The 14,747-nt window shown below is 42.3% G+C and overlaps 1 protein-coding gene across 8 annotated transcripts in view; it reads right to left on the reverse strand.

Moving 5' to 3' along the window:
* The window catches only part of ATP11C (ATPase phospholipid transporting 11C), a 73,660-nt gene that overhangs the window by 15,537 nt on the left and 43,376 nt on the right, over nt 1-14,747 (reverse strand). For all 8 annotated transcript variants that reach the window (XR_006105091.1, XR_006105092.1, XM_042480225.1 and 5 more), the window contains 12 exons: nt 13,408-13,548; nt 12,156-12,313; nt 10,146-10,217; nt 9,186-9,259; nt 8,953-9,056; nt 7,881-8,062; nt 6,005-6,256; nt 5,302-5,476; nt 4,780-4,882; nt 4,028-4,173; nt 3,537-3,596; nt 2,434-2,561 (listed from right to left, as the gene is read on the reverse strand). Coding sequence is in view for 6 of the 8 variants with exons in the window: in XM_042480225.1 (XP_042336159.1) it covers nt 2,434-2,561; nt 3,537-3,596; nt 4,028-4,173; nt 4,780-4,882; nt 5,302-5,476; nt 6,005-6,256; nt 7,881-8,062; nt 8,953-9,056; nt 9,186-9,259; nt 10,146-10,217; nt 12,156-12,313; nt 13,408-13,548 (1,595 nt within the window). In the remaining 2 variants the exon portion in view is untranslated. The remainder of the gene's footprint in view (nt 1-2,433; nt 2,562-3,536; nt 3,597-4,027; nt 4,174-4,779; nt 4,883-5,301; nt 5,477-6,004; nt 6,257-7,880; nt 8,063-8,952; nt 9,057-9,185; nt 9,260-10,145; nt 10,218-12,155; nt 12,314-13,407; nt 13,549-14,747) is intronic.

Consider the following 14,747-nt stretch of genomic DNA (forward strand, 5'->3'; position numbering starts at 1 on the left):
AACAGGTCCAATAGGGGGCAGTAGGTTAGGGGAGGTTAATCCATGAAATCCAATCAAAGTGGGATAATCCACTTGTATGTTGCAAATATCCATCTGCCTGGTTTTGCGAGTCCAATTATTTTACAGGTAGAGAGGGCAACTTACATCCGGTTTGACTAAAGTGACACGATGGCTGCACAAAAGATAGCCCAAGAAAACCCTTCCAAACACACCCACAAAATGTCTTGCTATTTGTAGGTGAACATCATCCCAAGAGAACTAAACAAACACAATCCCATGCTCTAAACAATTATGTTATAAACAATTATCTAAATTATGTTATAAACTATCAAAATCATGAGTTATAAGCAATTATTTCAGCAAGACTGAGATTTATTCCTTAAAATTATTTTTTGAAAAAATTATTTCGCATCACCATTAGAAATTTGAATATGATTTCATGATTCACGGAAAACAAGTCAAACCACTGACGAGTTTAAATGGGTACCGGGGCAGGTGGCATGACACATTGGGCTCTGTCTTCCTGAGCTGTGCATGCCATGCTCTCAGCTTTGCAGTGTTTGCCACCTGAGACAGCTTCTTTACTTTGCCTTAGGACAGGGCCAGCTGTGGAAATCCTGGAAATCTGTTTTCAAGATTGAGCACATACCACTGTGGAGGTAACTGTCTGGTTAAGGTCCAGTCTTACATATGTGTATTGTGCGCATTGCTGCACACTTTCGCCCTGATGGTGAATTGCTTTCACTTTCCTCAAATTTGTATCTATCTGTATCTACTCACCCTTCTTCTGCCAGAAAGGCACAGTCATTGAATACATGTGATATGTGCGATAATGAGCATTTCTGTAGATATTCTGGTAAAAACAGCAAAGCCTTTTTCTGCAGCGGTTAAGTTTTTGCCCTCACCAAAAAGCCCGAACCTCTGCATATGGCCAGATAATATTCTATTTGATTGGAACGAGAAGTATTTTAATCATGCAGACTAGCCCTAAGAAACCTTGTCTTGCTTAGCACATGCTGCGAAAAGCTGCTGGTTTTCATTTTGTGTGCTGTTTCCCTTCTTCTAATAGCAATGCTGAACAGAGAGGAGGGAATGGCAGCAAGCTGCCAAACCCCTTGTATCCAGGGACATGCTTTCAGCCAATGAATATTCAAACAGAGGTCATTTACAGAAATTACAATTAGATTGTTTCTCTTGCACTGCCTGTGCAATTACACTTTCGTTAGGCAAGCCGATGAGCGTGCTAATCTCCTAGCAAGCTATAAATAGTGCAGAAGGAGGGAATGCCACAGCACTTGGCAAAGGGGGAAAGGAGGGCAGGGGCATCGTGACAGAGAGAGCAAGCTCTGGAGCAGATCCCTTTTCTCCTGCCCCCCCCCCCCCGCCATTTGCTGCACACACAAATCCTCTGGATGTGAGAAAGGATGTTTATACCACACCAAGTGCCTGATAACAGACAACAGCAGCTGACTTGCTGGAGAGGAGCCAGAGGAAGGTTTTCATCTGCTGGAATGGGTCTGCAGATCGCTCGGCAGATCCAAGGCTTGGCATCAGCCCTTGTGTAGCTCCAGGAGGGGTGGGGAGAGCCACTGCCATGGTGCTTATCCAGATGGTAGCCCTCCATAGTTTGTGTCAGCTGCCAAAATTGAGAAGCAACAGACTGCAGGAGGAGGTCTGGAGGGAAGAGCTGCTAGAAACAGAAATGTTGGCAGGGGCTCCTTCCGTTCCTTCAGCTGGACCCTTAAGGCATCCCAGAATCTTTTTGGTGACATGGGCAGAAGTGATGCCAGTATATGTACTTTTTTTGGGGGATGATGCACAAGGAGCTGTTCAGTATCTCCTTGCCCAATACTTTTTTCCCAGGTTGTGCAAAAAAGCAGCCTAGTGGTGAAAGCATCCTCAATCCCTGGTCTCCATTGTAGGTATGTAGGTGGAACTTTAAATTCCTTCAGAGTCAAACAGGATGCTGGCTTATGCCAGGGGCTGTTAAAAGATGCCCAGTGGAAGAGTTAAAGATTTTCAAAGGGCTGAAACTACCAAGCCTCTGATCAGTAGGTAGATCTCCACTGGGAAAAGTAGAGAAAGTAATAGAGACATAAATGAGAACGAAAAGGTGAGAGAAAAGAGTAAACCTATGGTTGTAGCTGGCCAAAAAAGGTACAGTGGGCCTTTGGTATCTGCTGGGGTTCGGTTCCAGGGCCTTACATGGATACCAAAATCTGTGGATACTCAAGTCCCATTAAGTGCAATGACAAAGTAAAAAGGTGCCCCTTATATCAAATGGCAAAATCAAGTTTTGCTTTTTAGAATTTATGTTTCGTTTGAATATTTTCAAGCTGTGGATGAGTGAACCTGTGGATACAGAATCCATGGATCCAGAGGGCCAACTGTACATGGAAACTGGAAAGAAGAAAAAAAGCATGTCTCACTTACAGATATAACTTTGGGAAGGCCATCAAGGTGTCAATGTGGACGTGTTGCTCCAGGAGACTGTAGGCCACGATCGGCAGAGAGGTGAAACAGATGTTGAACATGGTAAGGTAAGCGGCATCATAGAGAGGCTGAAAGCAAATGAGAAGGAAAAATTGGGAGACAGCACAGACGTTTTCTCCACCATGCAAAGATTAAAAAATTGGCTTTAAGGGCTTTTGTTAAGCGGTAGGCTTTTTGTCTGATGATGAAAAGAGCAGGAAACAAACTATCAGACTGTGGTTGCAGACATTTCTTATAATTGTGCAGCCGGCCGACGACTTCTCTTTTCTCTATCATACACACACACACTTAAAACTGCAGCTTAAGTTGACAACTTAACAGCTTTCCTCTCCAACAGGTTTCCTCCTCTGCATCTGCACCTCAAAAGGCCCTGTTTTAAGAACAGGGGTGGTTTTTGGCAAAGGGACGAACACATGTTATACTGCTCTTCCTTGGGTCTTGACCCCCTCCCCTTTTTGGTTCATTTTTGACAACCCATCCAGCTGTTTGTGGATGCTGGGGCAGACAACTGGCCCCCAGTACCTGCTTCCCTTGTTCATCCTCCTCTAGGCAGCCATTTGTTTTCAGTCCCTGCCCTACTCCTTTTAAACCTGCAGACAAGGCTAAGTGAATACAACCGAAAGAATGGTGTATATTCACCACTACTTCCCTGTCTTTCATTGTTCTTACATCATATTTTTGGTTGCAAACTCCTTGGGCCAACTTATTCTGTAAAGCATTTTATTCTGTGAAAGACTACACACAGACAGACAGCACTGTATCAGTAATGATAAAGAGACTTGCTTTTGAATGCATTTGTTTGAAACTAGGGATCATACACAGACCTTTGTGTGTGTGTGTGTCTTCAAGTCACCTGTTGATTTATCCCATGTTGGTGGCTTTATTAAGACTAAGAATGCAAAATACATTGAGCTTGCAGAATATTCTCAGGTTGCAACAAATGTTGCTCTAATACAAATAGGTCTAGAATTTCACCCCAAAGTTAAACTGGGATCCATAATTCATTTCTCATCACAAGATCATCCCCAAGAGCAACAACATACCTGTTGTGAAAAGCCACAGAAGAACTGGTACAAAAATTGGGGGAAAATGAAGCAAAGATTCTACAAAAGAAAATACCAGGAAAGACAGGGGAAAGCAGGTTAGCAGAAAAATTTTACAAGTTAATTCACCCCATCTTCCAATTAGTCAATAAAATGCTATGGGACTCATTATTTAAGAATCAGACTTTTTTGGATTGTGCTTGTTTGTTGTTGAGTATGAATACAAGGCTTTCTACATACAATGCAACAGTAGCTCCACAACTAAGCTTTCGGTCTGAAATACTAAATGTTAATGAAAATGACAAGAGGCAAGGAAGAACCAAACCTATCCAAAGACAGCATGAGTGGCAAAGACCATGCATTTAGGATTAAGGCTTTGGGTTATTTTTTTCACTTCCACATCACACATTAACATTCTGTTTGGCATTAATCCATGCGTGGGAAGTGAGAAATTATCCTGGTAACCAAGACAGCCTATATAACTGCTTTACCTTGTAGAAGAAATACTGTACAAGGTGTGCTATTCTCACATAGTATAAATGCCCATGTGCCAAAAGCAATCTTTTCAAGTCTTTAAACTTTGGGATGGCGTAGTCACTGTTTCGGGCTGCCTGGCGACCCTCTTTACCTTTTATACCTGGATGCAGAGAGGAAAGACAGCAAGTGAAATTGCATTCTGGCAACCATATCTCACAAAGATACATGCCACTTCAGAATCACTATAGAAAAGGAAGTATGTAAAGAGATCTTATAGCACCTTTGAGACTAACTGAAAGAAAGAAGTTGGCGGCATGAGCTTTCATAGACTTAAGTCTTCTTCCTCAAATGCATCTGAGATCTACAAGATTTCTTTACATACTGATTTTAAAGACAAACACAGCTATATCTCTGAATTACAGCAAAGGAACTCAGTGCTAAATTTCTGCAGTTCTGGCAATCTCCCTGAACAAGTTACTCATGTCAGATGAAGAAAAACTGAGGGAAGGGTAACTTGGTGGGTTGGAACACAGAAAGGGGGTTTCTCGCCAAGGCTACACAACTCTAAAACTTTGCAAACAGGGACTCTGTGCAGGTGCAATACCCATTTGTGTGAGGCACAGACATCATAAAGAAATCTTTGCTCTGAACCAAGGAGTGGCAAGATGTGGTCAGCAAGCCACATGTAGTCTCCATCTTAACTCCTTTGTTTTGCAGTCCCTCCCCTTCCACCATCATGGCTGAGTTTGAAGAAGGCCTTTCTTACCTATGCCCACATGAGCTTCCAAAATCATGCTGACGTCGTTGGCTCCATCCCCTACGGCGAGCGTTATGGGACTGCCCTTTGAATTCTTAACCATTCGAACAATCTAAAAATAGGCATGATAGAATGCAACAATATGGGCAAACAAAATAATGTGATATGCTCAAGGTCTAGGAGGGACAATTCAACTTTTTTATTTTAGCCAGAAAATGGAAAAGTTGGGGGGGGGGGGGAACAAGGGCCAAACAAAATAAACAAACCACCACACATGCAACCCCAGGGATGGACTTGGCTCAAAGGCCCTGTTCCTCATGGCCATCAGCTGAATGCTGGTAGTCAAAAAAGGAGCCAAAGAGCCTTAAAGGTACCCAAAATATTAATCATTCGGGCCTTTAAAGGGGTCAGAACTGGGAGTCTGAACTGAGCCAATCACTTGCCTCAAGGATGGAGGACAATGGGATAGCACAATCCATTCATCCTTTCCATGGGGAGCATCACATTGATCGAAAGCCCAGAGCAACTCACCTGGGCTTTTTGGAGAGGAGCCATCCGACAACACAGGACTGCAGTGCACTTCAAGCAGATCTGGAGGAAGATGGTCTTGTAGTGACTGGAGCGTGAGTCTTGGGAAGGGTTCAGGATGAGGGATAGGGTGGCCCCGTCAATGACCAGCCCGTACTCATGACTGAGCAGCCAGGTTCTAGAAAATGGAAGGCAACACGTATGAAAGTAACACGCATTCTATTCAACTAGAATCCACAAAACAACTAAGATGATAGGCTTCCTTGGTGGGACTGGTGTAGCAAAAAAGAGAACAACAGAAAGTTTCAGGAGTAGTCACTGACTTTTCAGGTCTTCCCCCAGGATTTCTTTTTCAAGGGGGGGGGGGGGGGGGGTGTATAGTGACTGTGGGGGTTCAGGGTGGATGTTGGGCCCACATGCAGTTTAATAATAATAATAATAACAATAATAATAATAATAATAATAATAATAATAATAATAATAATATTTTTTATCCTGCCCCTCTATGCAATGCAAGTCTAGGGGGCACACTCTTCCCATCCCCAATATGACAGAACACAAGGAGATGATCTGAATTCAAAACAGACTGGGTCACATCAGGCTCCCTTCCATGAACCTAAACGTCCTTTCTCTAGCCTTCCTTGCAAGGCCCCTGAAAGGCATTTAACCTCAGAGCCCCAAAAGGTGCAAAGACCTCCCTGCTAACCTCTTGCCATGAGGCATGTCCACCACTAGCTTCTTGTGATAATCCACCAGAAGCTCATGCAAGCGATCCTCCTTTCGGCCTTCCTCTCCCACTGTTTTGGTTGTCAGCTGCAGCAATTCTGTGTTGGTTTGGAAGAGCCTGCAGGCATAGCATGTGGCCTGGGCCGTCTCCAGCTTGTCCCCTGTCAGCACCCAGATCTTCATGCCGGCTGTGTGCAGGGCCTCAATGGTTTCGGCTGCAAGGTCCTGGAGCCTAGGGATAGACATGGCTTTACTGGCCAAACAGAAGGATGGATGCTCCCAAAAGCTTCCTGTCTTTGGGGGTTTCTTTTTTCTTTTGTTTAAAAGCAAACAAATATTTAGACTCTTTTGAAAAAAATCCAAAATGTGTAAGAGGAATATAGGTGAATTCAATCAATACAAACTTAAACATATGTTGCATTGTTGTGTGCTTTCAAGTAATTTCCAACTTATGATGACCCCAAGGCAAACCTATCATGGGGTTTTCTTGACAAGATTTGTTCAGAGGGGGTTTTCCATTACCTTCCCCTGAGGCTGAGAGTATGTGACCTGCCTAAGGTCACCCAGTGGGTTGCAATGCCAAGCTGGGAATTGAACACTGGCCTCCAGAGTAGTAGTCAAACACTTAAGCCACTGCACCACACTGACAAACACAAGGATTTCCCTATTTGTTATAATTGAAATACAGTTTTAAGGGGGAGGGAGGGAGGAGGACAAGGTAGTCCTTTCTATCTCAATAATTATGTTATTTTCCAAACCAGTTGTTTATGGTATCGTTCTGTGCCAGTATTGGAAATCATGAGGCCTACCAGATATTATTAAGATCAAACGTGCAGAATTCCTTACTATTGTCCATGCTGGGTAGGACTGCTATCAGCTAAATGTGTCTACTCAAGTTTGGAATAAGAACTAGGGTTAGACCCAAGAATGTTGACCCTTTTATGTGCAAGAACTCTACCCACAGAGAGTGAATCTACACTGTAGAAATAATGCAGTTTGGCACTGTAGCTCCAGCCTATGAAAATCTAGCACACATGTCTTTAGTTTTTCCTGCCAAAGAGTGTTGGTGTTTCACAAAACTAAAGATCCAAGGATTCTGCAATATGGAACTACGGCAATTAAAATGGTGTCAAACTGCAATATTTATACGGTGTAAAATCACCCTTAAATCCCCCCATGCTCTGGCCTTTCATACAGCTGCCCTGAAAGGGGTGTATGGATGTGAAAAGCTAGCAAGTGTGACCCCACTGCTTTCCTTCATACAATGCAACTGTGGGTCATACAGAGGAAGGTGTTTTATTAATGCAATTTGCTTTGACTGGTCTCTGCTAACAAATGCTTCCATTTATAGTCCAAGCTATTCTTCAAGGGTGGAGAAGTCTCTCATAGGAAGCAGCTCAGATGATTGGTTGAACTAGTTCAGTCTTGACTATACAGCCTTGCAGAAGCTTCCCAGTGTTTCAGATTAGATTCTTTTCTAGCATTATGAAGAGATGCTGAGGACTGAACCTGGTTTCTTCTGCACGCAAAACAAGTGCTCCGTCATTGGGATAAGGCTTGCCCAATCTTAAAGGTGGGTGACTTTTCCCCCTGAACACCACAAGTAAGCCACTTTGGTGTCTTTCCAGCATAGAATCATAGAGTTGGAAGAGACCCCAAGATCCATCCAGTCCAACCCCATTCTGCCATGCAGGAACTCTCAACCAAAGCATCCCCGACAGATGGCCATCTGTTTTCCTGTGCAGTCTGACCATCATAGAAAACTATGTGTTTGTCTGGAGGGCAAACAGGTATGTGTATGCTATTAGTGTAAATGGCAGTGCTGAGGCCATATGGCTTTTTGTGCCTCTGCTTACTTGTCTTCGACAGCCGTGGACCCAATCAAATGCATGTCCGTCTCAATCTCGTCAAAAACCTTGGCCATCTTGGCTTCCCGGTCTTGCAGCGCCATTGTCGCCTCCTTAATCTGGCCACTGATTACCACATATTGTGCCTGAGAGATTTCTTTGAAGGCCACACAGAGAGTCCGATACCCATCCTGGAAGCAAACCAATGTATCCTCTAAAGCTTGGCAATAAAATAAAATAAATAAAGCTTGAAAATATTTTTTTCAAAGACACAAACTCTCAAAAGCAAACCTTAATTTTGCCATTTTGTACAAGGGTTACTATTTTACTATGCCACTCAGTCTAATGGGACTTGAGCATCCACGGATTTCAGTAAGGAACCAAACTGAAGCAGATACCACAGGCCCACTGTATTATCCAGGATTTATGTTTCCTCACAGTGGCCAGGCTGATCAGAGCTTGACAAAGTTAGGATTTGGGATCTTTTTGGACTGCAACTCCCAGAACACACTAGCTGACTGTACTTGCTGAAGGATTTTGGGAGCTTCTGTCTATAAATCAAACTGTTCCAAGCTCAGAGACAGATGCAGAGCATGAAGGCCATCAGTCTCCTGATGTTGAGGACACTGCCCTTGGATATGGAGGTTCTGCTTCTCTGTGCATAAATTAAAATTGGGGTCAGAGTCATGATTATGAATTGATGTTAAGGTCCAAGTGGAAACTGGGGATAGCCAATTTCTAGTACAGCCCTTGACCAAATAACCTGCCCATTCTTATTAACCAATGTTTAACACAGAGCCTAAAACTAAAGCAAGGAGTTTGAAAAGTCACTCCTAACCCTCCAAGCGAACAACAGTGCAGCAGCCAAAGCCCTTCTGCCCATCTCAGCATCATTCTTAAGAAACAAGATGGAGAAGACAGGAGGACTGAATCTAAGAACCTGGCAGATTTTTCTCTTACTGGTAGCATATATAGCTTTATGCAACTGAAACTTAGTATGCAATCAAACCAGCTGACAATTTAGGCTTTCTGTGATTTATTCCCTGAAACCTCGCAGTATGGGTACATCCAACGCACATACCATTGCATTTCGCTCCACATGTGTTCTGGTCTTCTGTGCTTCAGCTTCAGGGACCCTTGGGAAAATGGCTGAATCTGCTCCTTTGCAGAAGAGATACAGCTTTCCTAAAATGCAATTTGCAAAGGGAGAGATCTGGGTTTGATAACTGTGGGGAGATTAAGTGAAGAAACAATTGCTGGCACTGTGAAATAAATTAATAAAAGGTTTCATAGGGGGAAAGTATTTGAACTGACCGTCATTCGCCTTCACAAGAACACTCATTCGACGCCGGACACAGTCAAAATCCAGAACATTTAGCAGCTCATATCTTTTCAGAGGAGAGAGACAAAAGAATTGTTAGAGCAGTGGGAGGTGGGTTCAGATTCAATGCACATAATATCCCACCTCAAAAACACAGCTGACCTGCGATTCCAGTGTCAGTAGGGCAAGGAGTCTGTTTTAGGTTCCAGTCCACAATTTGAAGGAGCATTACAAGATGTTGACCCTATTTGGAGGGATAGGATGCAGCAACCTGGGTAGCTATGATTCAAAGTAAAACCTAGAGCAGATTCATTGCCTCCACTAACATCAGGCATACCAGCTGCCATTGCTCAAAACCGAACACAAGTAAACCAAGTTGTCCACCACTGCTACGCTCAACATACACTGTATGTGATATTCCATCACTAAGAAGTGTTAGTTCTGTAGCAAGTAAAAAATGATAAAGGGACTTGGCCATGTCCACCATACTAAAGGCTACTGTTAGGCTCAGAAGAGGTATTTCTATGTATATGTATCAGTGTGTGTAGTTTAATGTAATGTATATTTTATTATATTGGAATGTGTTTAATTTATTTATAAATTAATTGTGTATGTTCTGAACCATGAAATGGGATGTAAATCTTTCTCAAATTGTAACAAAAATCTGACAGCCCCAAAGAATACATGCAAAATATAAACCTAGGATAGTATGCGCCATATAAACAAGACACATAACACATTGTCCAGGCTGGTTTATGCATCACTGAAATAAAGGTGGACCATATAGACCACAGCCTTGTCAGAAGAAGAAATAAAGGAGTGTGTTATACCCAGGCAAAATTAAATAATAAGACTTTCAGTTCAATACTGCATTACCTCCAACAGTATTGCCCTGAATTCATGTTCTCCTGAAAGGTTTTGGCTTCCTTCTGTCAAACTGCAATCGCGCCTACCTTTCGATTTCCTTGTACGGAGTCTTTACTTTCATGAAGTTATTTTCTTGTCCTAGAAAAGTGAAACCATACCTGTCAATAAACAAAAAGGACAGAATGGCGTTGAAAAAAAAAAACAACACACACGCACACACTTTAAATTAAGAAGAAAAAAGAAAGAAAGACCATAAAATAATGAAAAGGAATAAAAATCACACAACAGGAGGGCTGATTGAGAATACAATACAGGAAGGGCTATGTGGGGACTACAATTGTGGGGAAGCACGCAACACCCACAAAAAAAAAGTCACTGGGCACTAACTATATTTTGTATCATGCATGTTTCTAGTCCTCATGGATGACAATATATTCTTGAAAGAATATGAGCAAAATTTGAAGAATTGTCAGAAACTAGAAATAACCAAGAAAGAGTTGCAGTATTTGGAGAGCAGAGCTCTAGTTCTCACATTGCTCTTTTCCCTGCCAGATGATGACTAAAATCAGAATTAGCAATCTCTGTAATTTATGTAAGATTCCAGTTTGAGTTTTTCTGGCTGCAGGACTTAAAATGCTTGCATAATGTGGACTGCTGCTTTTTCCAAAGCCCTGAAACACATCAGCATTCAGCAGTTCCTTTGCTTGCATTCTCCTTGTTTCTTTCAACTTAAAGGTAATATAACTGTTATGCTAGAGGAAACTGTCCCATCAAATATCTTGGTAAATTCTGTCCATATATATATATATATATATATATATATATATATATATATATACCTTTTTTGCTTATTTCAGATTTTGCTCACTGGCAAAGCAAAACTGAGAGGAGCATTTAGGAAGCAGTTGAAAAACCTCCAGTAACTGTCTTGCCACCTGAATTTTAGTTTTGCTGCACATATAGATGGATCACAATTATGCTGCAGCTGCAATTCACAAGGGGAGGGGGAAAGCTAAAAGGATCTTGCATTTTTTATGGTGATCCCATAAAGCAGCCAAGACCACTTTAAAAAATTAAAAGGTACTCTCACTCAGAGAACAGGGAAGAGCGAAGTGGGTCACTGAAAAATTTAGCTGCACCTTGACAGAGACAAAACTGCTCTTCCTACTTGCAGAATCGATGTCTTCCTTTGAGATGAGAACCAATCCGTTGACCACGTTTTAGGCCAGAAATGGGCAACTAGTTGCCTTTTGAGAGTCCCAGTGCCTAGTCATTACATCTTCCTCTCTGCCCTCCACATCCCAGTTTGAAAGATGCCAGCTTATCTCCCAGTTGGCTGGCATACAACCCATTGCTCAACGAATGGTTCTGGGATGGCCTCACTTTGCATAAGAGATGCCCATCATGTTCTTCACATTGGAACACTTGAGCTTTCCTCCTCAGCCAAAATGCACGAAAGCACACAAGTGAGGCCAGAAGCCTTTTAGGGACTTAGGTTGTGCAGTCCATCATTATACCAGCATCAGGTACTTTCTCAGCATTGCAAAAGGAGATATCCAGTACTCTTTATGCAATTCTTCCAAATATGTAACTGGAGTTAATGGCATTGGGGTGCACCTCCAGCCCCTGATTCAAAATAGCTACTCACTGGCCACAGGGGTGCACCCCCACCAGTTGTGAGGAAAGGAACAGCTTTTGCCTTCTAGACCTCCAGGTATAGACTGCCAATAGGACTCCAAGTGTGGCAATTCACTCTTTTTTTACCAGGAAAAAAACAAACAAAAACAAAGTGGGAGTGTAGGGGATGTTGGGAGGCCTGCAAATATAACCTGGTGGGTGCATATGGCCCCTGGACTGCACTTTGCTATTTCTTGCATTATAGTAATCTCACTAGAACCAACAGCTGAACCTTCCAAAACCCAAGATCATTCTGGGGACAGATTTTAGTCAAAACTTTTGCCATGTTTTCAGTCCTGTCCTCAGCATCCAAAGTAAGGAGCAACCATCTGTGAGCCTTAGAGCCGTGGAAGGAACATCCGTGTGATAGAGGAGGGAGGGAGGGGAGGAAGCAGACTCGCCTCCAAAGCCATTCTTACTTTTGAGCCCCCTGAAGTAAAGCTACTTCATCTGGAGAAGCAGCAACGTATTTGCTCGAGATGCCTGAGTCTGATTTCTGTGCATCGACTTCATCATTTTCCTGGACCTGAACAGTGTGGCAGAGGCACAAAGCGCGCATGAACAGTTCTTCTTGGCTCTGGAAAGAGAATGTGAAAAACAACGACATTAGCAAAGAGGAGAAGAGATTGTTGCAGGAACAAGCACAGAAGATAACACGATGTCTCAGGTCTATTCACACAGCTAACCATTTCCTGAATGGTAAGAAGCAGGATAAGGCCATTTGTGGAGACTCTTTGCTAATTCAAAAGAGAGAGTAGCCATTCCAACTGCTTGGCCATGCAATGGCAGCCCATCTTACTTCGGCAAGTAAGCTGCAACCCAGGACCAGAGATCAGACTATATTCTATGGGATACGATGGATTTCCCAATCTACTGAGATGGGGAGGTACTATAAGCAGAATTTCAAACAGTTATATCAAAACATTTTAAGAAGTAAATACCATAAAGGGACCAGATCCTGTCTAATCTTGGAAGCTAATCAGGGTCAGCTCTGGTTAGTACTTGGATGGGAGACTGTCAATAAATACTGTCATTGGAGGTTTTCAGGTAGTAGATGGATGCTCATTGCCAGGAATATTTTAGCGGTGAAGCCTGCAATGGCAGGGAGCAGACTAGATGACCCTGGATGTCATTTACAGCTCTGTACAGGTTGAGTCTCCCTTGTCTCAATTTCTGAAATTCCCCAAAAGCCAAAAATTTTTTCACGAGTGGCTGAGAAAGTGACACCTTTGTTTTCTGATGGTTCAGTGTGTGCATACGTTGTTTCATGCACAAAAAATATTTTAAAATATGACGTATAAAATTACCTGCAGACTATGTCTATATGAAACATAAAGAAATTCTGCGTTTAGACTTGGCTCCCCTCTCCATTATGTACTTATGCGCAAATACAGGTATTTCAAAATCCCCCTAAAAAAATCAAATCCAAAACACTTTTGGTCCCAAGCATTTTAGAAAAGGGAGACTCAACCTGTCGTTCCTATCCTACCCTAAGAATGAGGTTAGGAAAAAGTATTGTCTCCTGGATGCATATGTGGTCCTCTCTGCCCTTTCGCTTCCAAAAAGAAAAAGGTAATTTTGTTTGTGTCTTGCCACCCAAAAATTTCTTGTGTAATCCGTACAAAGTTCTTTCACTGCCCAAAATATTAAGTACTCTGAAGTTAATTTTACCCTTGCTGCTTTTACTGAGGCCTTTCCGCCATCAACCTCTGAGAGGGAACTGCTGTACTTGAAGCCATCTATGCTGCATTCAATGAACTCCATGGTGTTTTCTGTTAAAGTCCCTGTTTTATCAGAGAACACATATTCAACCTACAAGAAAAAAAGGGGAGGAAAGGAAAATCCTGAGTAAAGACATTCAATTTTGGGGACCCCAAACAAATACATACATGCACCCATCCTCAGGTAGACCGCATCAACGATGAAACTGAAAGGATCCCTCAAATATACACTGCTACCTCGGGTTACGAAATTAATTCGTTCCGCCATTCCTTTCGTAACCCGAAAATTTCGTAACCCGAAAAGGCTTTCCGTTAGCACTGGAAAGCCTATAGCATTTGAATTTCGCGCCGAAATGAATTTCGTAACCCGAAAAATATTTCGTAACCCGAAACAGTTTTTTCCAATCCAACTTTTTCGTATCCCGGAAATTTCGTAAGCCGATCATTTCGTATCCCAAGGCACTTTATTTTATTATATTTTATTGCTAGAACAGGTTCTTGTTTTAGAGGTGGCCCTTGAAGCAAAAGATGGGGAGGGAGTAATGGGAGCTCCAGTGGCCACAAAATAGAAGGAAAGTTCCCATTGTGGTTTATGAATAAACCCTGATTCACATATGCTAAAGAACCGTGGTTTGTCTGGGGAAAAGAAACAGAAGACTCTACTCTCTCTTTCATGCTTAGAATTGCAACAAAAACTTGTTCCTCTAAACCCCAGGTTCAGGGGATCATCTCAAACAGAAGTGGTACATTCAACCAGTAGATCACAGTGAAAAGTTGACTGATATATCTAGATGATGATGATGATGATTAATTCCTTTACCACACTGGAAGAAGTATGTTCTCTCTGGTGCCCCAACAAACTATAATTCCTACAACAAATGGTGGTCGTATTTAATTGTGTGGTTTTTTAAAAAACATTTGTAATAAATATTTTAGCTCGGTCTTTCGTTTAAAATAATATATTGTAATCCCCCTTGAATCCTGGAAGGAAATAAATACCCCCTTGAGACACGATGGGATACGACTAGATCCACTAACTCCTAACTTATAGGGTGGAAAGCAGTGAAATCCAACTATCTGAGTGTGTGAAAGGGAGTACGGGACATAAACAAAAGCAAGTGTGCATTTGTATTTGTTGGGGTTGTTCTATGTTTCCTTGGCCTGTTAAATCTTCTAGGATAGCCATCACACACAAAAATGAACTGCAAATTAGGGCAGCCCAACCAAGGAGACTGTTTGATGTGCACAACGGCTGACATTTCCCCGCATGGTAACAAGCATGCAAATCCT

Source organism: Sceloporus undulatus, chromosome 7 (assembly GCF_019175285.1).
Source record: "Sceloporus undulatus isolate JIND9_A2432 ecotype Alabama chromosome 7, SceUnd_v1.1, whole genome shotgun sequence".
Taxonomy (NCBI): Eukaryota; Metazoa; Chordata; class Lepidosauria; order Squamata; family Phrynosomatidae; genus Sceloporus; species Sceloporus undulatus.